The sequence below is a fragment of the Perognathus longimembris genome, chromosome 6, assembly GCF_023159225.1.
Source record: "Perognathus longimembris pacificus isolate PPM17 chromosome 6, ASM2315922v1, whole genome shotgun sequence".
NCBI lineage: Eukaryota > Metazoa > Chordata > Mammalia > Rodentia > Heteromyidae > Perognathus > Perognathus longimembris.
Genome location: NC_063166.1, coordinates 10,271,142 through 10,298,935, shown reverse-complemented (window position 1 = coordinate 10,298,935; position 27,794 = coordinate 10,271,142). Strand labels below are relative to the sequence as shown.

At 42.0% G+C, this 27,794-nt stretch overlaps 1 protein-coding gene across 2 annotated transcripts in view; it reads left to right on the top strand.

Moving 5' to 3' along the window:
- The first annotated feature begins 1,784 nt into the window (after positions 1-1,784).
- Positions 1,785-27,794, top strand: part of Zfand3 (zinc finger AN1-type containing 3) — a 191,300-nt gene continuing 165,290 nt past the window's right edge. For both annotated transcript variants that reach the window (XM_048347835.1, XM_048347834.1), the window contains exon 1: positions 1,785-1,970. In XM_048347835.1, the coding sequence (XP_048203792.1) occupies positions 1,900-1,970 (71 nt within the window). In that variant the 5' untranslated portion in view covers positions 1,785-1,899. The remainder of the gene's footprint in view (positions 1,971-27,794) is intronic.

Sequence of the window (27,794 nt, the reverse complement as noted above, 5' to 3'; positions counted from 1 at the left end):
TATTAATGAAGGTTTTGAAAGTTCACAAAATTGAAACAAAACACTGGGTATAATATGTATCTGTATCTATTTGAGAACTCACATTTTGGGGCATCTGGTTTTAGGTGGCTTGATCTGTGTGCCATTACTGTCTTCACCATCAACAGCAACTTTAGGAAGATTCTATGGTTAAAAATGATCCTTGCTGTTCAGAAGTTGAGAGGCCAAAGGAAAGACCAGTGTTAAATGAACAGGCTGAAATGTTATCTGGTATAGAAAGAAACAAAATGGCAACATCCTGTAATAAAGTTAATCAAGGCAATGTCCTCTGAGGCTCAGCTATCCCCTGGGATTGGGGGTCCAGACAATACCGGGTAGTAATTCCTAAGAGACAGTAGTTCCTGCAAGTAGGAGGTTAGAAGTTAGCTCGCAGGGCACTTTGGGTCAGGCCGCCTCTCCAAGAGCTCCGATGGAAGTTTACTTCGGATTGCACTAAGTCATCAACAACAGGTTAGCTAGAGCGCCAAAAGAATTAAGGATCAGACATAAGGAATCTTAATGGACTCAAATTTCTTTAGCCCCTTATCAATTTCCATCCCAGATTCGGCCCAAGATCCCTTCTCCTCTTCCCCAACCAAACATATCCACTCTGGGAAGAAGGAAGGCCCTCCAAGCCCAAGGCTCTGGGAGTGGACTGGTAGTTCTGAGGTTCTGGAGCACCAGAGAGGTACACTGGCCAGAAACCCATTAATGCCAAGAGGAGGAGGACAAGGGTTCCGGGTACAAACAGGAAGAGCGGACCGACTACGTGTGAGGCCTGGGGAAGGGAGGCTCCGAAGGGACGAGCAGTTCGGGTGGGGTGCAGGGCTTCCTAGCAGCGCCCAGAAGCGAGATCACTCCGGGGACCCAGCGTAGCAGCGGGAGCCCCCCCACAGCTGCGGGAGCTTCAGACCCACTTCCGGGTTTGGAGTCCTCCCCCCTCCTCCCCCTTCCCCGGTTACGGGGTCTCCAGGCGCATGCGCCGCGGCTCCGGGACTGGCCTAACTTACCCTAAAGTGAGCCTGCTGCCGCCCGCCCCCCCCCCCCCGCTCCGTCCGGGGCGTACCATTTGCTCGGGGGGGGCAGGGGGGTGGAGGCTACGCGTCCCAGCGTACGCAAAAACCCGCTTCCCTTCCTCAGGCCGGGAAGCCATAGTTTGCCTCAGATTTGAGAAGTTGCGAGAACACGCAGGCCTCGGAAGGCCCCACGCGCGCCCTCCCGGCGGCGCCCACAGCCCCACTCGACGTCGGCGGGGCGCTGAACAAAGTGGCACGCCCGGATCCCAGCTGATCGGCGGCGGGGCTTTGGCGGCGGCTCCCCCGGGCGAAACCATCGCGGCTCCTCGGGAGGGGTGTCCGCGCAGGGGAGGGGGCGGAGCGGCCATTGTCCGGTCAGCGCCGCATCCGGGGAGGGGAGAGTGTTCCGAGGGGGGGGGGCGGCGGCCGGGGCGTCACAGCGGCCGCTGCGATTCCACAGCCGGCGGGGGCCTCAGGTCCTTCCCCGCGCCGCCGCACGGGACGTCGCTCGGGCTGGGGAGCGGCGGTGGGAGCTCCCGAGGGCGCCGCGTCTCCCTGCTCCCCGCGGTCCTCGGCTCGCCCGCACGCCCCTCCTCCTCGCTCCCCTCCCTCTCCCTCTCCGCGCCTCCCCCCGGCCCCCACCCCCGGCTCCGCAGGCCCAGTGGTGCGGCCCGCCTCCAGCTGACCGGCCTGGAATCCCGGCTCGGAGCCCCGGACTCGCGCCCGCCCGCGCGCCCGCTCCCTCCCCCTCCCCCCGCCCCGAGCCCCCCGACGCCGCCGCCGCCGCCTTCAAGCGGGGCCCAGGCCCAGTCGCCGCCACCGCCGCCGCCGAGCTCCGCCGCCGCCGCCGCCGCCGCCGAGCACCATGGGAGACGCCGGGAGCGAGCGCAGCAAAGCGCCCAGCCTGCCGCCTCGCTGTCCCTGCGGCTTCTGGGGGTGAGTGCTCGCCGGGTGGGGGCGGGGGCCGGGCCGGGGGCGCGGGCGCCGGGCCGGCCGGGCCGGGCCTCTGGGCCCCGGGAGGCCGGAACCCCGGGAGCCGGGCCCAGGCCGGGCCTACGGGGAGGGGGCAGGGGCCGCGGCCCGGGGAGGGATGCGGGCCGGCCGGAGGGGCGGCGGGAGGGGCGCGGAGGGCCCGGCCCGGGGGCGCTGCCACCCTCGGACTCGCCGGCCTGGGGGGGAGGCCGGCCGGCCGGGGTGAAGGAGGCCCGGGGTGGGGGCGGGGCGGGGGGCAGTGGCAGCTCTCGGGGGAGGGGGGGGATGGGGCAGGGCTGTCCCCTGAGCTTGGCCTGTGGGGGAGGCCCGTCCTCCTCCCTTGGCCTGAGTGGGTGCCCGGGCACCGGGAGGGTATTTCCCCTGACTTCCCTCCTCCTCCTCCGCCTCCTCCTCCTCCCCTCTCCCTGCTCCCCGGTGACTTGCATCATCACTTCCTAAATTATATCCCAGTGCTCCATTTGCTTTTAGGGAGCTGTTTACACGTCACCCAGTTGTACTAGTACCCGGGTTCTTGAGGTCTCAACCTTTATTTAGAACATGCTTCAAGGGGTTGGAGTCGGTCTGTCACATTTCCCTGTGTTTAAAACACACACACACACACACACACACACACACACACGCCCATAAAATTAAAGCACAAGTCAGGCTAGGGGAATGTAAGAGTCCATTTCCTCATTGGCTCTCAAATTTCTCTTTCCTGATTAAAAATACAAAAAGATGAAAATGTTTACAGAGGGTGAGAGGCGTATTATGATTTGGGTATCTTGTGTTGGGGGCAAAAAAGGGTGAGGTAGCAAATGGACTCTCCCCACCTCCACTTAAATTGTTCTGGGGACACTTGGGTATTCATGAATCGGCACCTAACAGGTGCCTCCATCATACCACATGATTAGGAAACTGGAGACTTGGAAGCCCAACTTTTATGATTGAGCCTCTCTTTCCCTCTGGTCTCTGTTTCTCTAAGATTCATTGTATTGAGGCAGGAGGGAAGTAGTAGTTTCTGGTGAGGACATCTTGAGAAAAAGTACTTCAGTGCTTTCTTTGCTATCTTCCATATTCTAGGAATGGTTAACTTAGAAGTCAAGGGTGTGTTTCTAGTAGTGCAGGATAAGGTTACAAAGTGAATCTGAATCAAAGTTTTGTGAAATTTGTTTGAATCCAAAGAGTACGATGGAGTGGATCTTCATTTTCAAAAATTTTCCAGAGGAACAGAATATGTTGTAGCATTGTCAATATCCTGAACATGTGAAAATATTTTAGGTTCATTCCCTTCATTTTGATCTGAAAATGATTATTGAATTGTCTACCAAGTGTTTTCATAGGCAGTTCTAATTCCCATAAGAATCTTACTAGGTAGGAATCATTGTCACTTTATTGCCAGGTGGAGAAACTGAGGCTTAGAGAGGAAGGATAATTTGCCTCTCCTTGTAGGGAATGTAGGGTGGAGCTGTGATTTCTTTAGAGTGCTTAGTGCCATCTCATTTATGACATCAGTCTGCTGCCTGGGAAAAATCTAGTGTCACAAGCTTCAGATTGTAACTCATTATGTAAGACATGTGGCCCAAAGAAAAGTAGCTGCCAGTGACAACTGCTGAAATGCCCAGGATGTGTCAGAAGTCTGTTTCCTGGCAACATTTTTATGTCCTTCTTTGAGACTATCATGAGTGGAACACTTACTGAAACACTTACATCAAGGCTTAGAAACTAAGGAAATGGAATAGCCATTTACTTTTAGCCAGCAGGCTTCTGAGGAAGGCCAGAGTTTGGTAGCAGAAAGGAAGTTACACTGATGTTACACTTGGCCTAAAGCAACCAAAGGACCTATTTTTTTTTTTTTAATACTTTCAGTTTAGTACTTTTAATAGACTTCAGTGTGCCTGACTGGAGTAGAGAGCACAAAGCTAATACTTGTATGATGTAAGGAATTCTTTTTTTTTGTTTGTTTTTGGTGTACTGTTTTAATCCTTTCCTAAGGGATTGGAGACACCTATGTAGTTTGTATTTTATTACTATTTTTATTATTTTTGTGCCAGAGTTTGGGCTTGAACTCAAGATCTGGGTTCTGTCCCTGAGCTTTTTTGCTTGAGACTTAACGCTCTACCACGTGAGCCACAGCTCTACTTCTGACTTTTTTGGAGGTGAAGAGTTTCACAGACTTTCCTGCCTGGGCTGCCTTTGAACTGCAATCCTCAGATCTTAGCCTCTTGAGTAGTTAAGATTACAGGTGTGAGCCATTGGCTCCTGACTAGTTTATATTTTATACAAAAAGTAACAAAATTGTCTAATTTCTATCATGTAATAACTGATTTTGAATTTATTACTGATTTTGAATTTATTCTGTCACACAGGCCCCATGTATACTCTCTTAAGTGAACTTAGAATATATTCAATCCATTGAGTGTCTCTGGTATACTGATGGATGAGGGGTATTAGCCTCATCCTTTGGGGCAGGGGACATAGAGTTGTAAACTGACAGTAACTATAAATTTGTCCAGGGTACTTTGAGAGAAACACCTACCCTAGCTTCCCTTGAGGTAGAGGAGGTAGTCTGGAGGAAGTGACTCTTAAGGGTAGACCTGTGTGTAGGAAGAGTGAAAGGAGGAGAGAATGAAATGGAAAGACAGGAGGGTTTCAGGCCCAGGGCATGACAGGACGTGTGAGTGAGAACACTACAGGAACGGAACAGTTGATGGGTAGACACAGTGAAGGGTGATCTACTGGAGATGAGGCTGAGGCAGAGGAAATGGTGATAACTGAACTCCCATGGGTAATTGAGGTCTTTGGACTTTTGTCCTGAGTGCAGGGGGAGCTAATAAAGAACTTTGATCGAGGATTGCTGTGGTTATGGTTGGAAAGGTTGCTCTTGAGGATGGCTGGGTGGTATGAGTGTCTATGAATGTGGTGTATGAATGAATGTGGGGTGTTACTGAGTCTGGATATAGAAACCTGTCAGGAAGAGTAACCTATGTTTGCAGTGGCATTAGCAGTATAAGTGGCAGGAAAATAGAAATAGGCGGAGGGAAAGTCATTGAGGAAGTGTTATTGACCTTTCTCCTCATGAAAATGAAGGCACGTTCTGCAAAAACTTATGTGTATTTTAGCAACTGGTGGGATCTATAGGTCTTTAAAATCAGTGCCAGGGTCCATAACTCACTCTTAGCAGAATATTCCGGCATCAGCAGACTAAAGGCAGTTCCTTCAGGATTGCTGTTTTCTCCAGTGACTCAGGCTGTGGGATTTGCTGCTCAGCATATATCAGTCAGGACACTGATCAGTGGGACTTGGTAAATTGGAAAGCTTTGAGGCCTGTCTTGTGGGGACACAAAAGAAAGGAGAATGCCAAAAAGAGCATGCAGTTCAAATGTGTTAGTAGTGCTTTGAACACTTAGTTTTCAGTCCTCTTGGTTTATACATAAAATTGTACATTGGCAATTAAATTATTTTATCCCCCCTCTGGGAAAATGGAAAACTGTTTAAGATTGCCCTGTTTGTTGAAAGTTCTTTATGTAATAGATAGAATGCTTTTAGGATTAACAGTTCGTTCCATATAATATGTACTTAAAACTGATGAAATAGGAGAGCATTTTCTTGGTTCATTTTAGGCACTCAGTAACTAGGCCGACATTTGATAATTGTTATGAAGTGAAACAGTTGTTTCAATTTCAAACAGTTGTTTGAAACAAGTACTGTATTTTTTAGTTTATATACCTACATACATACATGAAACTGCTTTAAAACTGTACAGATATAAGTAGTAGCTGAATCTATATTAAAGTTGTTTATACATTTGGTATTTATGAAGGCACTCTAAAGAAATACTTTCAAAAGTTGAAGGAACAGATTTAAAATATTATATAAAGACAGGAAAAGGAAATGAATAAGAATATACCCACATGTACTTTAGGGTAATCAGAATGGAAGATGGGAGGATAGAAGTATTTCTACTACTTAGTATAAAAACCTGATTACTATTATTAATATTTTGTTTTCATAACGAGAGAATTTGTCATAAAGTACTATGGGAACCATGAAAAACTTTCATAAAACAGTAGAGTAGCCATGAATTTTAGTCTTATATTTAGGGAATAATGGATTATTTACATATGAGCTTTACTAAGTATTTATTTATTTATTTTTGCCAGTCCTGGGCCTTGGACTCAGGGCCTGAGCACTGTCCCTGTCTTCTTTTTGCTCAAGGCTACCACTCTGCCACTTGAGCCACAGCGCCACTTCTGGCCATTTTCTATATATGTGGTGGTGCTGGGGAATCGAACCCAGGGCTTCACGTATACAAGGCAAGTACTCTTGCCGCTAGGCCATATTCCCAGCCCCAGTATTTATTATTTTGAACACTAAAAAGGGAGCACTTCTGACAAATCATTAAACAACTATTACATACATATGTTTTCTTCAGGATTTCATTTTGTTATTAATATTTCAATTTTGTCACAATTCCATTGAAAAATTTTGTGTATGTATAAGCTAATTCTTTCCTTTTTTTGCCTGTCTTGGGGCTTTAACTCAAAGCCTGAGCACTGTCCCTGGCTTCTTTTTGCTCAAAGCCAGCTCTCTACCACTTGAGCCATAGTGCCACTTATGGCTTTTTCTATATATGTGGTGCTGAGCAATCCAACCCAGGGCTTCATGTATACAAGGCAAACACTCTATCACTAGGCCATATTCCCAGCCCTACAAGCTAACTCTTGTAGATAAGAATGTATGTTCAGTGAAGATGAGGATAGACAGATAAATAAGCAGGAGTAATCTTAAAAAATAAATTCCATCCTTGAAATGGTTACTAGTAGGATGTTGATTGAAAGCATATTTTATTCTATCTGACTTTTAAAAATTCATTGTTATGGGCTGGGAATATGGCCTAGTGGCAAGAGTGCTTACCTCATATACATGAAGCCCTGGGTTCAATTCCCCAGTACCACATATACAGAAAACAGCCAGAAGTGGTGCTGTGGCTTGAAGTGGCAGAGTGCTAGCCTTGAGCAAAAAGAAGCCAGGGACAGTGCTCAGGCCCTGAGTCACTAAGGCCCAGGACTGGCAAAAACAAAAAACAAAAAACAAACATTGTTAAAAATTATCTTTAGTTGTACAAGGAGTTGCCATTTAACAAAATATTTTCCATCTGATATTTGTTCCTGTGTATATGTGTGTGTGTGAGAGATAGAATCTGTGTGTGTGTGTGTGTGTGTGTGTGTGTGTGTGTGTGTGTGTGTGTATGTATGTGTATTTGTGTATGTTGGTCTTGGAGCTTGAACTCAGGGCCTTACATTCTGACTTGACTTCCACTCAAGGCTGGTGCTCCATCACTTGAGCCATACCTCTACTTTTGGTTCTTTGCTGGTTTATTAGAGATGAGTCTCACTGACTTTCTTGCCCAGGCTGACTTCAAATTATATCCCTTAGATCTCAGCCTCCTGAGTAGCTGGGGTTACAGGCTTGAGCCACCAAAACCTGGCTTTTATCACAAGATACTGACTTTGTGAGCCCAGGCTTTGTGAATTAAGTAGACCATCATACCTGTAATGAACTGTGTGGCTCATCTGGCCAGAGTTCTTGGCTCCTAGCATGGTATGTTCTCAAATTCTTTTTGCTTCTTCATTTCTGGTATCCCATTTGGGACATATTGCTGCACTTCAACCAGCTTAATCTGGGCTTTCAAGTTCATGTGAACATAGCATGAATCACAGTTAATCAACATAATGTTCATGCCCATGATGTCACTAATTATCCCTTGATTATAAAACTCCTTAAACAGTCCCTTAAAAATAAACTAGCTTGTTTGTGCAGTTTTACTTTGCATCTTGAATATGTATCTGAAGATACAATATGATTTAAATTAAGTATGTACTGTTAGTACATTTGTCTTATCCTTTTTTTTCTGGATTGTATTTGGGATATTCAGAGATGTGAAACATGGGAAAAATATATATGTACATATATAATTTTTTTTCAAAGAAAACATGTTCTTTATTTTTGTTGGTTTGAAAGAGTCACTTTTAAGTCTTATGTCCAGTTAACATATAGATAAAATTCTTTTGCTATAATCTTTTTTCTCCTCATTTTAGTTTTCTCCCTATTCACCCTCTACCATTTTCCACTCCCACAAAAAGCAAAAATTTCCATTTCCCACTCTTCCACAAAAAGAGAAATTAGATATTTTAAGACATAGTGAAATTGTGTGTGTGTATGAGTGTATGTTCTGGTCCCGAGGCTTGAACTTGGGGGTGTTCCTGGGCTTTCTGTACTCAAGGCCAGTTAGTGCTCTACCACTTGAGCCAAAGCTCCATTTCTGTTTGTTTTTTTTTGGTGGGTAGTTTTTATTGGAGATAAGAGTCACATGGATTTTCCTGCCTGGATTGGCTTCAAACTATACTCAGATCTTTAATATTCATCAACAGTATCAAAGTTAGCATTAGTTTTCACAAATTAACCTTTTCCTACGTGGAAAAATGAGAGAACTAAAGAATCTTTAAAAATGAATACAGTTCTTTAAAAAAAAAAAGCTATGGGCAGGGAATGTGGCTTAGTGGTAGAGTGCTTGTTTAGCATGCACGAAGTCCTGGGTTTGATTCCTCAGCACCACATACACAGAAAAAAACCAGAAGTGGCTCAAGTGGTAGAGTGCTAGCCTTGAGCAAAAAGAAGCCAGGGGCTGTGCTCAGGCCCTGAGTCTAAGCCCCAGGACTAGCAAAAAAAAAAAAAAAAAGCTATGAAAAGTATATAAAATGTTATTTATTTGGAATAGTATACTAAGCTACAGTATACTAAAAAAAAATCTAAAAAAATTAGATTTTTAAAACTATAATTTTATTGTTATTAAGATTATACAGAAGGTTTATTTCATAAATCAGGTAATGGGTACATTTTTGGGGGGCAATGTTACCCCTTCACTTTCTCTCTTTCCCCTTCCTGTCTCTGCCCACAAGTTACATAGTTCTAAAATTTTAAATTTTTAAATGAGTACATGAGGAAGTTATGTCCATGCACAGTGATGCAATGTTTTAAAATCATGGTCATCAAAATCAACATTGAGGCTAATTTTTTTTTCTTACCTGGGCATTGGGTACAGCTTGTGTAGCCAAGGCTAGAAGCCCAGCCTAATGAAATTCTTTCTATACATTTGTTTTCCCCTAATTCTCTTTCTCTTTTTAAAGAAAGCCTAAAATTGTTACTTGAGCAAGGCTTCATGAAGGAAGTGATTGGTCATGACCTAACATAATTTCAGTGAGATACACCTAAAAAGCATCCAGATTCTGGCTTATTGAATGTTGTGGAACTTTATGTCACTGGTTTACAAGGAGGCCTTCATCCAACTGTGTGGATGGCATTGATGCCACTCACGAGTACCAGGAGCTTTGAGGAACACTGGTTCTGCTCTGGGCTAGGACCCTATGAAACAAGATTACATTAGCACAAGATGGACATTTCGTGTATGTGTTACATGCAGAAAGGATGCTTAAGGAATTTTGTTAAAGGTTTTTAGTAACCAGGTTTATGACACTACTCTAGTTTGTGCATGATTGTGCATGGTAGCTACAAGTTACCAAGTAGCAGTTTAAGTTCAAATTAAAAAATTTAGTTCCTCAGTCATACTAGCTATATTTTTATTACTCACTAGCTGAAAAATAGTGACTACCCTATTAGGGAACACAAATACTGTAGTGAACATTTTTTTTTTTTTTTTTTGGCCAGTCCTGGGCCTTGGACTCAGGGCCTAAGCACTGTCCCTGGCTTCTTCCCGCTCAAGGCTAGCACTCTGCCACCTGAGCCACAGCGCCCCTTCTGGCCGTTTTCCATATATGTGGTGCTGGGGAATCGAACCGAGAGCTTCATGTGTAGGAGGCAAGCACTCTTGCCACTAGGCCATATTCCCAGCCCCTGTAGTGAACATTTTCATCCTAGTGCTGGTCTAGAACCTTCTCCTGATAGCCAGACTTTCCAAGACTCCTCTCCACTTCCCTCCTCTTTCTCTTCCTTTCTCCTTTCTCTCCACTCCCCTCCTTCTTGTCCCTTCCCTTTTCATTCTGGTATCGGAATTCGAACTTAGGACCTCACCCTCACTTGACTGGCTTGATTGGCTGATGCTCTTCCACTTGAACCACATCTCTAGCCTTGCTTTTTGTTATTTTGGAGGTGGATCTCACAGATATTTCTGCCGAGGCTGGCTTAGAACAAAGATCCTCTGTATTATAGGGATAAGCCACCTTCTCTAGTCCAAGCCTGTTTTCTTGTAGGTACTCCACATCCTTTTTCTGTGAATTTAGCTCTAGGTTTCTCTTCAGCTCTAAGTTAATTTCTGCCAAGAGAAGTAATGCTCCTGTTAATCTAGATTACTGGGAAGCATAACTTTGATCAGTTATGGGAATTAACATTTCAGTATCAGTCTGTAATTTGAACTTTTTTCGTGTTAGCTTTTGAGCCAACATCCTAGCTCTTAGCAGTGTTAAGCTGGAAACCTCAGAGGTGCAGGTAGGTATTGATTTAATAGAGAATCTTGGGCCTGGGGATATGGCCTAGTGGTAAGAGTGCTTGCCTCGTATACATGAGGCCCTGGGTTCAATTCCCCAGCACCACATATATAGAAAATGGCCAGAAGTGGTGCTGTGGCTCAAGTGGCAGAGTGCTAGCCTTGAGCAAAAAGGAAGCCAGGGACAGTGCTCAGGCCTTGAGTCCAAGCCCAGGACTGGCAAAAAAAAAAATAGAATCTTGTTTTTTCCCTTTCAGCGAGAGTTTTTTTTTTTTTTGAAGTGCTCACCTTTTTGAAGGGTCTGTGACTTTTGTAGAATATCAATGCTTGTTTCCACAAATGCAAATCTTACATGCCAGCTTTTTAAAAAAGTATGTGTGTAGGAATAAGTGCATTGGTTTTTCTACCAAAATCAAATATGTCTTTCTGCTGAGGAAAGTGGAGTGTATTGGAATAGTCAGCAGCAGTTGACAAAGCCACCCTAATTTGTGATGTACTGGGCTGTGGGAATGACACAAGATGGATGGAGCTGCCATATGTTGCCCAGATGGCCAGAGGTCGTAGTGAACAGTGCTAGTCAGCACCTGAAGTTGTGGCTGCAGGTGTTAATGAGAGGAGGACGAGGATGAGCTAGCTGCAACTATTCGGTCCAGATGTCTTGTGTCGAAGGTGGGCTTGAGTTTGAATTAGCATAGAAACATGTCCTAGGATAGAATACTGATGCTGACTGCTCCTGTTGTGGCTCTGGATAGGGAGGGACGGTGGTACAGCATTCTGTGTTGCTAGTTTATGGGTAGGCTCTATTGTAATCTTATTGCTGCCCAAGTAATGCTGTATTTGGGGTCTTGTAGAGAATTTTTCCATCATCCTTTCTTTTTGTTAAAGTGGAGGATGTGGAGTCATAAGTTGTTGATGGTCTTCTATGCTTCTTGTACTCTTAAACACTACGTTCAAGTGAGGAGAAATGTTCTCACCATTCAAGAGTATTACAGATACTTTCTTGTGGTCAGATTCTTGGGCTAACATTTATTTTCTCTTATAAGCTTGTGTTGTTAGCATTTCTGTAGTTTATGGTATATAATTGGAAGAGCAGAGACTGAAGTTGGGAAGGGCTTTGCTGCCATTTTGTTGCTTTCAAAGCCCTTCTTTTCCTTCATCTTCCTCTTCCTCCCTCCCCCCCCCCCTTTTTTTTTTGCCAGCCCTGGGGCTTGAACTCAGGGCCTGCTGGGCTCTCCTGAGCTTCTTTTGCTCAAGGCTAGCATTCTACTACTTGAGCCACTTCTGCCTTTTTCTGTTTATGTTGTACTGAGGAATTGAACCCAGGTCTTCCTGCATGCTAGGCAAACACTCTATGATTAATCCACCTTCCCAGCCCCTCAAAGCTTTACTTGTTCTGAAATTTTTAATTTCAGCTCTTTCTAGGATGCCCTATATGAATAAATGGGTTGGGCAAAGTTATTTCCTGAAAGGACACAGTAAAGCATACTAAGTAATATAATTCTGTGTGTGTGTGTGTGTGTGTGTGTGTGTGTGTGCAAGTGTGCGTGTAGGACGTGAACTCAGGGCCTGGTTGACTTCAGGCCCCTGAACTTTTTCTTTGCTCAAGGCTAGCGCTCTACCATTCGAGCTACAGTTCCACTTCCAGCTTTTTGGTGGTTTAATTGGAGGTAAGTCTTACAGACCTTTCTGCCCAGGCTGGCTTTGAACAATAATCCTCAGATCTCAGCCTTCTGAATAGCTAGGATTACAGGCCTGAGCCAAGAGCTACCTTTGAATAATCCTCCTGTGTCAGACTCCTGAGTCTAGAATCAGAGGCATGTGCCTGCATGTCTAGCCTAGAAATACAGAAGCTCTTAAACTAGTCAGAGTTTTGGCTAGAAAAAAATAGAAGTACACTGGAGGTAGGAACAAGTGTGGTGTGTTTGAGTGTTTCTACTTTTGTGTTTTCTTAGTTTCTGTGCTTGAGGTATAGACGGTATTCCTTTTCTTATTTAGTTGTCATTGAAATCCAGAAAACCAGGCTTTTCAAGTCTTTGCGTGTTTGCATCTGAAACTTTGTATATACAGAATCTTTATAGTGTATGACTTTACAGTTTTGTGTAGTTTGCCTTTCCTTCTTAATATAACCCAAAGATATGCTGTGCACTTTGAAAAGGAGAGGAATGTTCTTGAAGGTTGATGTTGGATATTGTAAAAACATACTTGCATATGGAAACTTAAAGAAATTTGTTGGTGGGGCAATGTGTACGTTCAGGTGAGCTCTGATGCTTCTATTTTCTGTTCCTGTGGGTGAGCTTTCCTTGTCTCCTTGCCCCCCCCCCCTTTTTTTGTCAGTCCTGGGGCTTGAACTCAGGGCCTGAGCACTGTCCCTGGCTTCTTTTTGCTCAAGGCTAGCACTTTGCCACTTGGGCCACAGCGCCACTTCTGGCTGTTTTCTATATATGTGGTGCTAAGGAATCGAACCTAGGGCTTAATGTATACGAGGCAAACACTCTTGCCACTAGGCCATATTCCCAGCCCCTACTTGCCCTTTCTTAGGCTAGCTTTTCCAAGATGTGTTTGTCAAATATTTTATTTGTAAGGCTAATTTTGTTCTTTACTGCAAATTAATGATAATCTCTGAGTGAAAGCATAGAATATTGTAGTTTATACTAGAGCGTCTTTAGGGATATATGTCAATAGTAACAGTAAAGATTAACTACTATAAATCTCTGTCTATGGAAATATCCCTATAGGATGCATGTTCTTACCATTGGTTTAAACTGTCTAGAATTAGATATACTCATTTGGTGGTAAAAGCCCTCTGAATTTGCCTCAATAGTTTTTGTTTTAAATAAGTATTTAATAATTGTATGTGCTTTTGATTAGAGTTACAGGTGAATTGGAAGGGTTAGGGAACAGAAAAAAGATGGTCAATGGGGAGACTGGAGTTCAAGGGGGAAGAGGCTGGAGATATGGAAAGGAGTGTTGGTAATTAGAAAAAAAAATGCTATGGGCACCAGGTTCTACACAGAAAATGAGAGGCGATCAGGTCTGTAATGACTACAGCAGCTCAACTCTAGTTGCTATAGATAGATTAGAAATCTCCCATCTTTTTTTTTTTTTTTAATTATTGGAGGCGAATCTCCTGGTATGGTAAGATCACACTGGTTGAGAGTTGTGGTACAGATTCCATGTTAAAGTCATTCAGCAGAATTGGTGTTTCACCTGTTAGAATCCTACCAGCTTTCTTCTGCCAAGCCGAGAGGCTTTCAGCCAGGTCAATGAGTGTCAGGTATGTTTTTGCAGAAGGTCTTGGAGAGTATACATACCTCCTTTTCCTTCATAGTACTGCCACAATCCCCTTTTTTAAGATGGATGTTTTTCATCTTTCTTTCCCAGGTCTTGTTGGGAGTTTAAGAAAGCCTTGCCCATCTTCTCCTTTACTGTTTCTGTCCTTTGAAAAGCAGTTTGCACAAGCCTTTGCTAAGAGATTTTACAGTCAATGTATAAGGGAAGTTACATTAAGTCTTAAAGAATTTAGTAGTGGTTCTTGAGGGGTGGCAGGATGTGTATCTTTCTTACTGAGAAGCTAATGAAAGACCTCTGTCATCAAACCTAAGATCCTTCAACAATTCTCCAAAGACAAAGGGCACAGCTGAGTGCAGTGGCTTGATGTGGGTTTTTTTGAACCACCCACCTGGGCTAGAGTGGAAGACCTGATTTTCCCTTTTTGCTATTTTATCTCTAAAAAAGAATATTTTGATTTGAAATTTTACTGTGCTATAATGCCTGGCAAGCTCTTGCCACACTGCCTGGCGGTGGCAATTACATTTAAGGGCTAACTTTTCAGTCCCTTATCAACAGAGTAGATTAAGAGAGATAAAGAAATATCTTTCCTTAATTGGGTGGTTTGTATTTACAGTGGTCTTCAGACCAATATAATCTAGTTAGCTATTGAGAGGTTAGCCAGAAGTTAGACCCGTTGGCCATTTTCCAGAGTCATTTCTCTGTTCAGCAACCATTTGTTAAGAACTCTTGTGTGTTTTGAGGCCTGCTAGGCACGGGATACCTGGCTCTAGCTTCACACATAGTCTAGATGGGGAGGCAAAACACTGAGGAAAAGTGCATTGGGAGATCATTGAAAGGTATTCCTTAGAAGAACCCTTGACAGGGCCTCTTACACAAACTGAAATCGGAGAAATAGCTAGGATGGCTTCTCTAAGAAATGGTGCTCTAAGAAATGGTGCTAGACATGGAACAGGAGTTAGTTACACATAATGGTGAAGAAAGGCTTTCCAGGGAGGAGGAATGGCTTGTAAAAAGGCAGAGTAGTAAAAAACCCCAAACACCATGCTGAATTTGGAGAATTGTAACTATAACCCAGTGTATGGCAGGATGAAGCTGGGGAGAGGCCACTTATGAAGCTAAGCTACTTGATTATTGTGCCATTGAGTTAAGGATAGGGAACACTTGGGAACCACTTAAAATTTTATGCATAGATACATATTTCAAAAAAGCAGTTAGATTGAAACGAGATGCTGCAATAGAGGAAGTGGAATTGATGTAATTGTGTTACAAACCCACTCATGCACCTTGCAAGGCAATGATGGAGACTGGACCTGGAAACCAGTTTGGGGGTACGGGGGGTCCATGCCTCTGGCCAGCAACAAATGTACAACAAACGAGAGTTTACACAGAATGCAAGGCGGGGGTGGGGTGGGGTGGGGTGGGGTGGGGGGGTGGGTACAACCCAAGGATTAGTGACTTCCTTAAAAACAGGAGGTGGAGACAGCAGTAAACAACCACAATCTGAATAGGCCTCTGCCTGGCTGCTTGGTCTGGGGAAGTTTGGAAGCTGAATAGTTTACACCTGGGGCAGAATCTGTGGTCTTTGTAATGCTAAGAGCAATAGATCTTTCTCTGGCCACTCTCTGCCTTGTGAGAGTCTGAGAATGGCATTCCATTTCTCTTTGGCAGACCTCATGGCTCTGCACTTACAGGTTCCCACATACATAATTTGGAACACTAGGTAGTGGAGACTGAAAAAAGAAGGCCTTGAGTATTAGAGCAGAGACTGATTGGATTGGTTGAATGGTGGGGGGTGATAAAGGAGAAGAGGGATAGCAAGATTTCTGACATGGGCTGTAGGGTGGGAGATGGCGTCAGTCATACATGGAAGGTACTGAAGCTCCTCCACTCACAAGTAGATTAGATTTTGAAAGGCTGTTTGTGAATCCATTTATATGTAAGTCCAAAGTGGAGAAGTCATCACCAGAGTTTTCTTTGATAGAAGGAAGTTTGGAAGTTCTTAAATTGAAGTCATTCTGTACTAGAAGATAGTGAATTGTGGGAAGAGTTGAGTATATATATATATATATATATATATATATATATATATATATATGGTGAATTAAATAGCATAAAATATACTTTGTTTATTTGTTTTGTTTTTGTTGCCAGTCCTGGGGCATGGACTCAGGGCTTGAACACTGTCCCTGGCTTCTTTTTGCTCAAGGCTAGCACTCTACCTCTTGAGCCACAGCGCCACTTATGGCTTTTTTCTATATATGTGGTGCTGAGGAATCGAACCCAGGGCTTCATGTATACGAGGCGAGCACTTTACCGCTAGGCCATATTCCCAGCCCCCAAAATATACTTTGATGATGCTGTTGATTTGTCAGTCCTGGGGCTTGAACTCTGGGCCTGGGTGCTGTCCCTGAGCTCTTCACAAGCCACAGTGCCACTTCCTGTTTTCTGGTGGTTAATTGGAGATTAGAGTCTCACAGACTTTCCTGCCCAGGCTGGCTTTCAACAGTGATCCTCAGATTTCAGCCTCCTGAGTAGCTAAGGATTACAGGCATGAGCCACTGGCGCCCAGCCTTTAAGTATTTTTGAATGCTAACTTTTGTGGATATATACATAGTGAAGACTTGTTTGTGTGTACACACGCGCACGCGCACACACACTTAAAGCTGTTCATCTGCCCAAGTCGATAGTTAATACATTCCCAGAACCTCAGCAAGTGTCTGTCTGCCTTATGCTTTGTCCCAGCTGTGATATCCTCAACTGATTCAGACTTCTTTACCATAGATTAGTCTTGCTTGATTTGGAATTTTTTTTGGTAAATGGAACTAGATACTTAGATAAGTATAGTTATATTGAAATCAAGGGAGGGGAAGAGTTCAAAGAGGAAGTGATAGGGTCATGCTGCAAAGTGTAGTCAAGCAAGATGTTGGTGAGCAATTGCTTAAAGGTGCTAGAATACGGTAAGTTTGTGTTTACTCCTTTTCTTGGTTTTGTAAGATCCTTCTATACTTGTGTAGAGGTAATGGTTTTATTGCTTTGTGGTTGTATGATGGAATAATTTCTGTCTTCTACTTTTTGGAGTATTTGGCTTTTATGATATTGTGGATAATGTTACTGTGAACTTTTTTTGTGTCTTTTGGCTGGACATGAACACTCTGGGATATATACTTGGGATTGTTCAGTTATAAAGTACATACTATAGAAGATTTTGTCTGTTTACAAAAGTTGTTGTAGGAATTTACATTCCTACCACCAATGTAGAATATTCTAGTTATTTCATGTTCTTATCAGCACTTGATATTGATTGTTTTCATTTTAGATGCAAGGTGATTATTGCACTGTGGTTTGTATTTCTCTGATGAATAAGAAAATTGAGCATCTTTGTTGGCTATTGGCTTAAGTTTGTTGTGAAGTGACTATTCAGCCTTTTGTTCATTTTTTTCTGTTGGGTCATCTGCCCTTTTCTGATTTAATTTGTTCTTTAAGTGTTCTGGATAAGTGTCCTTTTTTTCGGATAGCATGTAAATAAATATGCTTAGGTAGTTTTTATAATATCTTAGTGAAAGGAATGTGTGTAATTCAACATTGAGATACCACAAATGGATATTTGGTGGTAAATTTACTAATGGTAAATACCCATTAGTCTTTTAGTCCTTTAGTCGACACTATGTCCTTAGTTTCATTTTCTAGTGAGAAGTATGTATAATTCTCTTGAGCATCCTTCTAGAAAGTTCCTGTGCATTTATCTTTTTCTAAAACAAATTGTAGCATACTACACAACATGCTCCGTGCAATTTATTTATTTATTTATTTATTTATTTATTTATTTATTTATTTATTTATTTATGCCAGTCCTGGGCCTTGGACTCAGGGCCTGAGCACTGTCCCCCGGCTTCTTTTTGCTCAAGGCTAGCACTCTGCCACCTGAGCCACAGTGCCCCTTCTGGCCATTTTCTGTATATATGGTGCTGGGGAATTGAACCCAGGGCCTCATGTATACAAGGCGAGCACTCTTGCCACTAGGCCATATTCCCAGCCCTCTTTGTGCATTTTAGTGGTGTGCCAGGTATCAAACCCTGGGCCTTACGCATGCTAAGCAAGTGATCTACCACTGAGATACACCCTACAGCCCCATTTGCTTTTTTTTTTTTTTCTTAGTATATCTTAGACTTCTTCATATAGATGCATTTCTATATGTTTCTTCATATATTTTCTAGTTTCTTTTAAATTGCAGTACGATTTTCCAGTAGATGCATGTGCCAGATCTTATTAAGGTTATGTAGTCCCTTCTTGGTGGGTATTATTATTTTGCCTGTGTCATTAATATGTTGAGTTCTTAGGACTTAGAAATAATCTACACGTGGAAATACCTTAGGTGTCTGAAGTTTACTAAAGATGATTTTTTTTGTTTTGTTTCTTTTTTGCCAGTCCTGGGGCTTGAACTCAGGGCCTGAGCACTGTATCTGACTTCTTTTTGCTCAAGGCTAGCGTACTACCACTTGAGCCATAGCACCACTTCCTGCTTGTGGTGCTGAGGAATCGAACCCAGGGCTTGTATACGAGGCGAGTACTTTACCACTAGGCCATATTCCCAGCCCATGAAGTTTACTAAAGATGAATTTTACATCATTTAGTGTCACATAAGTGCATGGGTTACAGCTGAAGCCCCAGGTATCAGGAAGGGTCACACAGAGCACTGTTAGACTAAGGGTTTGCCGTGGGATTCAAGGTTTTGTTAGAAGCACCTGGGAGCTCCAGTGTAGTGGGTCCAAGGTGAAGACTGAGCAATGTCTTTGGCTCCCCCCCACTCTTTGACTTACCTCTTTGTTTTGGCCAGTCCTGGGTCTTGGACTCATGGCCTGAGCACTGTCCCTGGCTTCCTTTTGCTCAAGGCTAGCACTCTGCCACTTGAACCACAGCACCACTTCTGGCCGTTTTTCTGTATATGTGGTGCTGGGGAATCGAACCCAGGGCCTTGTGTATACAAGGCAAGCTCTCTTGCCACTAGGCCATATCCCCAGCCTCTCTATGTGCCTGTTGTTGTTGTTGTTGTTGTTGTTGATTAACCTCTATGTACCATATTTTTGATATAAAATGATAGAACACTGAGAATTGAAACTGTTAAAACAAATAGAAAAAAAGAAGAGGATTTTGTAAATGGAACTTGACAATAGATTAGTATAGGTATATTGAAACCAAGGAAGGAGAGAGTTTAATGAGGAAATGATAGTAGAGTCATGCTGCAAAGTTTAGTCAAACAAGATATTGGTGACCATTTTGCATGAAGGTGTTAGAAAATTAAAAAAAAAACAAACTTTTTTGTCCCGGGGGTAGAACAATTTAATGCTATTTTAGTCACACTTATGCACCTTAGAATTCTGGCCCTGCATGAACGAAGGTACCTTTTATGGGAAATTGCCATAATTGTATGCCATGCATACCAGAAATGAATGCCATTGTTAATGCTCTATGAATCTGACATTCATGAATTGAAAGAAATTTAATTGATTTATAATTTTGGCTTCTATTACGCTTGCAACAATATATTTGATAAGTTATTGGGATATATTTAAAACAAAGCCAAATACCTGGAACTTCAGCTTCTTAGCATCACCTGCAGGTTACATTCCCCTCCGCCTCCCATGCTAGACATGGAGCCGGGGTCTTGTGTAGGGTAGGCAAGTGCTCTACCTCTGAGTAATGTTTCCATCCCTGCTTCTTAGGATGTAAGAGGCAAAACTATACTCATTCTGTCTGCCTTGATATTTTACATAATTTTTATGTATTTTATGTAATTTTAGGGAAAGTTACTTCTCTCCAAGCTTTTATTTTCCTAGAAAGAAGTCTCTTTTTATTTAGTCTGAACTTTAATTGCTGTAAAGATTCAGATTTTTTTCCCTCCTAAAGTCTTCTCAGTTGTATAATATGTCTTTGTAAAGTGCATCTGTATTGTCTTTTCAGGACACTAGGTTCTCATAGTCTCTGTTTCTATGGTATAGATTGGGATGGGATAAAAAGCTGATCTTGGCTGGGCAAAGGTGACTCACGCCTGTAATCCTACCTACAAAGGAGTCTGAGGTATAGGAATTGTGGTTTGAAGCCAGCCTGGGCAGGAAAGTCCACGAGAGACTTATCTCCAGTAGACTACCAAAAAGCTGGAAGTGGAGCTGTGGCTCAAGTGGTAGTACACTAGCCTTGAGCAACAGAAGCTCAGGGACAGTGTCCAGGCCTGCACAAACAACAACAACAACAGCAAACCCAAAAAACTGATCATGTGGCAGGTAATGAAATGCCCTTCTTAAAACAAAAACCCTCAAGGTTATATCTTCATGAAGTAGTTATTATGAAATAAACCTTTTCTTATGAATCCTTAATAAAGTTTAGTATGTATATCTAGGAAAAAATTAGGTAAATTGTGAAACAATATGACAAGACAAACTTGGGCTGATGCTTATTTATACTGTTTTATTCATGATACAGGTTGTATCTGTCAGTAAACATAAGAGGAAAGGACGTTTTAGAATTATTGGAGAAAACAATGCCAATGAGATTTAAGATTGGCTTTTTTTTTTTTTTTTTTTTTTTTTTGGCCAGTCCTAGGCCGTGAACTCAGGGCCTGAGCACTGTCCCTGGCTTCTTCCCGCTCAAGGCTAGCACTCTGCCACTTGAGCCACAGCGCCACTTCTGGCCATTTTCTATATATGTGTTGCTGGGAAATCAAACTGAGGGCTTCATGTATACGAGGCAAGCGCTCTTGCCACTAGGCCACATCCCAGCCCCCTGGCTTCTTTGCTCAAGGCTAGCACTCTGCCACTTGAGCCACAGCACCACTTCTGGCCATTTTCTGTATATGTGGTGCTGAGGAATCGAACCCAGGGCCTCATGTATACGAGGCAAGCACTCTTGCCACTAGGCCATATTCCCAGCCCCCCGGCTTCTTGTTTTTTTTTTTTTTTAGATATTCAGAAAACTCATTTTGCTGCTTGTTTTCTATAAACATTCTTCAGCTAATTAGCCATATGACTGCTTTTTGTGACTCAAGGGAATTTTAAATACTTTCACATTTGGACTGTGTAATCAAAGACCATTGGTCATTTTAATTTTCACATAGGTTCTTTCTAAAATGTAATTATATAGTATTATATAAACGGTAAGTATAAATGTTAGTATGTAGTGGTCAATTAATATTTTCAATACTGTTTATAAGTATATTGACATTTCAATAGTTTCATCAATATAATGGCAATTTGCTATTGCTTCATTTTAGAATATCCTTGGAATGGTGGATGGGAAAGCTATTTTGACACTTTACAGCTTCACAGCATAGAACTGACATCTCATAGTTACAATGTAGGTAATGGCTACATCAAAAGACAAGAACAGTGTGCTATATTGTAACCCAGAAGGATAATGATGTTTGTTCTCCAACTTCTGGCTCAGAGATGTTTGAAGTGTTGATCAGGTATCATTTTCTTGTTATGAAAGGGATTGAATTTTTTTTGGCCAGTCCTGGGCCTTGGACTCAGGGCCTGAGCACTGTCCCTGGCCTCTTGCTCAAGGCTAGCACTCTGCCGCCTGAGCCACAGCGCCCCTTCTGGCCATTTTCCATATATGTGGTGCTGGGGAATCGAACCGAGAGCTTCATGTGAAAGGAGGCAAGCACTCTTGCCACTAGGCCATATTCCCAGCCCCAAAATATTTTTTTTTGGTATGGCCTCTAGACAGTATTACTGACTGTAGAAAATGTTTTGTTCCTCCAGTTTTTGAATATTGAAATACAAGTTACTGTACATTTAAAAAGTAAAAAATTTATATAGTGACTCTTAGTCATTTCATAAAGTTGTACAGCTACCTATTTACTATCGAATCCATAAAATCTTATCACCTCAAAAAGAAATCTAAGGCTGAGTATGGTGACTCTGCCTATAACTCAGAAACTCCGGAGGTGGAAATTTGGAAGACTGTGGCTTGAGATTAGACCAGACAACAAGTTAGTAGGACTCCATTTTAACAAGAAAGCTGGGGATAGTGGTCCAGGCTTATGATCCCTGTTTCGTGGGAGACATAAATAGGATGATTGTGGTCCAGGCCAGCCCAGGGAAAAACCTGAGCTCCTGTGTGGAAAAATACCTAAAGCAAAAAGGTCTGGGGACATTGCTCAAGTGGTAAAGCACTTGTCTAGCAAGCATAAGAACCTGAATTCACACACAGTTTCTCTCTCTCTCTCTCTCTCTCTCTCTCTCTCTCCCTCTCCCTCTCTCCCTTCCCCTTCCCCCCTTCCTTTTCCTCTCCCCTTCCCCCCTCCCTTTTCCTCTCCCTTTCCCCCCCCTCCCTTTCCCTGTCCTCTTTCCATATTTCTTTCTCTTTGCCAGCTTCTACTAACCATGGATATTTTTTTTTCTTACCAGTCCTGGGGCTTGAACTCAGGGCCTGGGCACTGTCCCTTAGCTTCTTTTTGCTCAAGGCGAATACTCTACCACTTGAGCCACAGCGCCACTTTCACTTTTTGGCTTTTCCTGTTTAAGTGGTACTGAGGAATCGAACCCAGGGCTTCATGCATGCTAGTCAAGCACTTTACCACTAAGCTACATTCCTACTCCCGTGAATCTATTTTCAGTTTGCCAATTCTCAACATTTTATGTAAATGGAATTAATATGCCCATTTGTGCTTGGCTTGTTTCACTTACCATGTTTCAAAAGGGTCTTCCATGTTGTATTATGTATTATGTACTTTATCCATCTTTCTCTTTTTCTCTTTCTTTTTCTTTCCTTTCCTCCCCCTTTGTCTCTCTCCTCCTTTCCTTCCATCTCTCTTTCACAGGCACTAAACCCGTGAACCACATCTTCAGCCCCTTTCTATGCTTGTTGTTTGACTTAGAGTCTTGCTAATTTCTTGGGTCCATTCCTGGACTTGGATCCTATTTCAGTTTGTCTGTCTAATCTATCTGTCTGTCTGTCTGTCTATCTATCTATTTATCTATCTCTATCTTATCTATTTACCTACCTACCCTATTTATTTGTGTGCCAGTACTGGGGCTTGAACTCTGGACCTTGCACTCTTGCTTGCCTTTTTCTGCTCAAGGCTGGTACTCTACTGCTTGAGCCACATCTCCATTTACTGTGATCCTGTTTTATACTTCTCACCATGATGATAAATGAGTACCACCTTACTCTTGTTGAGGTGGGGCAAACTTTCATGCTCTGACTGGCCTGGAACCATGATTCTCCCGTCTCAGCCTTCAAGTACCTAGGATTATGGACATTAAGCCACTGTGCCTAGCTTCCCTACTTTTCTTTTTATGGCCAAATAATAGTCTGTTGTATGGATATTCTACATTTTATTTATTCATATTTGGTTTTGTTTCTACATTTGGGCTATTATATATAATAGGGCTGTGAACATTTATATATAACTTAGTTTTAAACATCTTTTCAGCTCTCTTGGATACATACCTTAGAGAAGAATTACTGGTAATTCTTATGTTTAACTTTTTTTTTCTTACCCCCGCCCCTTTGATAACTTTTTGAAGAGCTGCCAGACTTTTTCTGAGTGCTTGCATTAATTTGCATTTCTGCTAGTAATGTACCAGTTTTTCCATGTCCTTGCCAACACTGTCATTTTGATGATAGCTCTTCTAGTGGGTTTGAAGTGGTATCTCATTATATTTTCGTTTGCATTTCTTCATGACCAATGATGTCTACTTTCCCCCTTTGTTTTATTTGCCCTTTGGCTGTTTTCTGGAAATGTCCATGGCAAAAACTAGCAGTTCTGGGGCTTGAACCCTTGGCCTTGCTCATGCTAGATAAGCATTCTGCCACTGAGCTATACTTCCAACACTGCAAAATTGAACTGTGTCCTACTAATATTATGTGATATTTATCTCTTGATTAAACATTAACTGAGGATTTATGTTCCTAGCATTTTGATTTATATTACATGTTGGCAGTATAGTGCTTGAGAAGGTTTTTCTATACTAAAACCGTAGATTTATTTTCTCAAATTAACAAATTGTCTAATAGAATCTTATCAGGTGCGTGTGTGTGTACAGGTCTATGGACTTGAACTGAGGGCCTGGGCACTGTCTCTTGCTCAAGGCTAATGCACTGCCACTTTGAGCTATTTCCAGCTTTTGGTAGTTAATTAGAGATAAATCTCACAGGCTGGCTTTGAGCCACAGTCTTTATATCTCAGCCTCCTGAGTAACTAGGATTATAGGCGTGAGCCACTGGCTCCTGATACATCAATCAGTTTTAATACTAAGTAGAGCACTGGACAGTCAGAACACTGTAGGCACACAGAAATGGATTTGATTATTTTCCAAATTCTTTATTATATGGTATGTAATTAGCACTATTCTAGATGCATTGACCAGAAGTTAAATATATTTCTTGGGAGCCTATTGGAAGCAATTCAGCAAATCCTACTCAGAGCCAAATTTAGCCAATGAATTAAAAATTAAAAAGGAAGTAGAAGATTTATATTTTTAAAATGTTGAAAAATATTTCCATGAAAATTATGGAACTCAAATTTTGCTGTTTATAAATAAAGTTTTATTGGGACAGATCATATTCCTTCATTTGCTTAATGAATGATGGCTACTTTTGTGCTCCAGTGGCAATGGTAACGTGACCCCTTAAAGTCTGAAATATGTACTGAAGATTTTGGCAAATCTTTTTGTCTTAGCGTGATAAATAATACTCGACTCTCTTCTGTGAAATGTCATTTGAGAATGACTAAGATTATGAGGTTGCTTTATTTGAGTTTAAAAGAAGTATGTATATCATAATAGATTTCAGAATTTGATCCTTGGCTTATTGTCACTTGGCTTTGACAATTGCAGCCTAGATTGGGCAACCACCTTTTATTTCATCCTTACATGCTGAGCTTGACTAGTTTATTGTATTTGTCATTTTGAAAAGCACTTTTTAAAATGGCTTACATTGGGATTTGCTTTTGAGAAGCTACTAATTGGCAGTTCCAAACTGGACAGATTGAGGCCAAGTAAAGCCTGTAGGTACTTGTCAGGCAGTGGTGAATTTAACAATCACCTGCTGTCAGTGCCAGGGATTGTATTATCATTTTTGTTTTTGAATAAATGAAGAATCATTAGATTCTTGGAGCTGCAGCACTGAATGGGGAAACTGGTTTTTCTACCTACATGGAACATTCCTTTTGTCTCTTGTACCTCATAAATTGTTCTCTGTTGTCCTATTTCTGGCTTTGGTTAAAAATCTTTTCTCTGTTAAGTTTTTAATTAGGATATGCAGAAACAGAACTGCTTGAGTTACCATAACTTTTATTAGTTTCAGAACTCTTAAAGCGGAGAGAGAGTTGGCTAGCTTGTACTGTGACTGAATTTGTCATTGAAGATAGGTTAAACTGAGAAGGTTTGTGTTTACTGTTTTAATGCTGGTGGTTTTGTATTATGTGACACTGAAGACAATTATAAAGGAAGAGAGAAGAGAGAACCATCAAAAGCTGTCAGCTTCTTTAAATTTATACTTTGTATGAAGCTGTAAAAACTCAGATCTGTTTTTGACAAGTGAGGATTATCAACATCATATTTTTCTTTCCAAAGGGAATTTAAATAAAAAAAATTAATTCTTAAGTTTTGACAGAGGTCTTAAGACCTCTGACACTGTTGTATTATTTAAGGAATTAAACTGCCTTGCAGGAACAGCAGATGACCAGAGAGCCTCAAAAGTAATCTGGACTCATTTTTGTTTCTTGCTTCATAAGGCATGACCCTGGATTTCAGAACCTGGCTCAGTAACTCTTTCCTTCCCTCCCCTTTTCCTCCCTCCCCTCCCTCCCCCTTCTTCCTCCTTTTCCCCTCCCTCCTTCTCCTTTCCCCATCCCTCCCCCTCCCTCCCCCCTCACATCAGCCTTCTGAGTTGCTAGGATTTCAAGTATGAGCCACCAGTGTCCTGCAGAGAATAGTTTGTTTTTAAAGCAAAATAAATTCTGAGTTCCAAACAAATGACAAGTAAATCCTGCTCTCTATAAAATGTGTGGTTTAGTAAGCACATTTTGCTTATGAGTAATGTAATAGGTATACAAAGTTAGAAGAAAATATCAAAATCCTTAAGAATCTAAACTTTTGTTAGGCACCTGAATAAATAAGTTGTGTAAGAATTTTTCTCTGCCAAAATAAACTACAGGGGAAAACAGCATAATCTTGTAACATCTGTTGTATTTTATTTACTAATCATAATGTTAACGCATACTCAGAACAGAAAACCCAAATACCTAAAAAGGCTGTTTTCTCCCGTCTTGTTGCATGTCCTGGGACCTGGACTCAGGACCTCATGTTTTACTTGGCTTTTTCACTCAGGGCTGGAGCCTCTGCATGGTCTGGCTCAGAGGAGAAGGGGGGAGCTGTGAGAAGTGGGGAGCCAGTTAAGTAGTAGTCCATTACAGAGGGCATGGTCATAGGGCAGGCATGGAGTAGTGTGTGCAAGAATTCTTCTTGGTTCTTACTATGGAACTGAGTGGAGCTTTCACCAAACTCTTACTCCTCCTTTACTTAATTGCTGAGGAGTGACAGTTGAATAGAGAGGAAAACAAAGAAATAGTAATTTTTATTATGATGGAGAGTTACAAAAGATGCATTGAAAATGTAGAGAAAGGAGAAGTGATATCAACCTGACAAAATCAGTAAGGGCTTCAGATGAATGTGGCTAAAATGGAACTTGGGAATTTGTGAGTGAATAGAAGGAAGTTCATAAGTACATATGCTGAGCAGAAGGAAGGTTGTTATAATAGTATAGGGTGGATAGTGGAGTTTGATGAGTAGAGATGGGACTTGGATGCAGAGGTGGGGTTTTGAAGGAGCCGGCTTTGTCAGTAATAAATAGGTGGGGTAAGGAGTTATTTGTTTAACACCTTTACTATCTTGGGATAAGCATGTTTTGTTGGGTTCCTTTTGATCTTTTTTTTTTTTTGCCAGTCCTGGGGCTTGGACTTGGCCTGAGCACTGTCCCTTGCTTCCTTTTGCTCAAGGCTAGCACTCTGCCACTTGAGCCACAGCGCCACTTCTGGCCGTTTTCTGTGTATGTGGTGCTGGGGAATTGAACTCAGGGCTTCATGTATGAGGCAAGCAGTCTTGCCACTAGGCCATATTCCCAGCCCCCCCTTTTGTTCTTTTGTTAAAGATTTCTGCATCTATCTATCATGATCTCCCTGTCAGATTTTTTTTGCCTTGGGTCCTGGGGCTTAGGTGCTGTCCCTGAGCTCTACCATGAGCCACAGCGCCACTTCCAGTTTTCTGGTGGTTAACTGGAGTTTCCTGCTGGGGCTGGCTTTGAACTGTGATTCTTAGATCTCAGCCTCCTGAGTAGGATTACAGGTGTGAGCCACCAGCACCTGGCTCCCTGTCAGATTTTATGTGGTATCATGCTGGTACAAAGTGGTAAATGTTTCTTCTATTTTCTGTTAGGGCTGCGTTTACTTGGCGAGACTCTAAATGAGAGAATTTACCAGTGAAACCAGTGAATTTGCCTGGGGTTTTTTCTTGTGAGAATATATTTGATTGGAAATTCAGTTGATAGTAAATAGGGCTTATTAGGTCTATGTTATACCAGTTTTGATAAGGTGTATTTCTCATGAAATTCGTTCACTTAACTAAGTTGTTTAGTATATTGGCATATCTATTACTTGTTTAATATATGTAGATTATAGTGATATTGCCTCTGACATTTGTAATATTGGTAATAAGTATTTGTCAAATTAATTACGTTTTACAAAACTTTTGCGCTTATTTTCTCTATTTTTCTTTTGTACTGATTTTGCTTTTAGTTTTGTTCTTTCTACTTTGGATTTACCTTTTCTAGTTTTGTGGGACAAAATTTTAGAAAAATTTTTTTTTTTCCAATATTAAGGGTATAACTTTGTATCTCAGTTCTGTTTTAACTGCATCTTGAAAGTTTTGGTATATTTATGCTTATTTTGACTCATTTCAAACTATTTTCTAATTTTATTTTTTTCTAGTGCATAG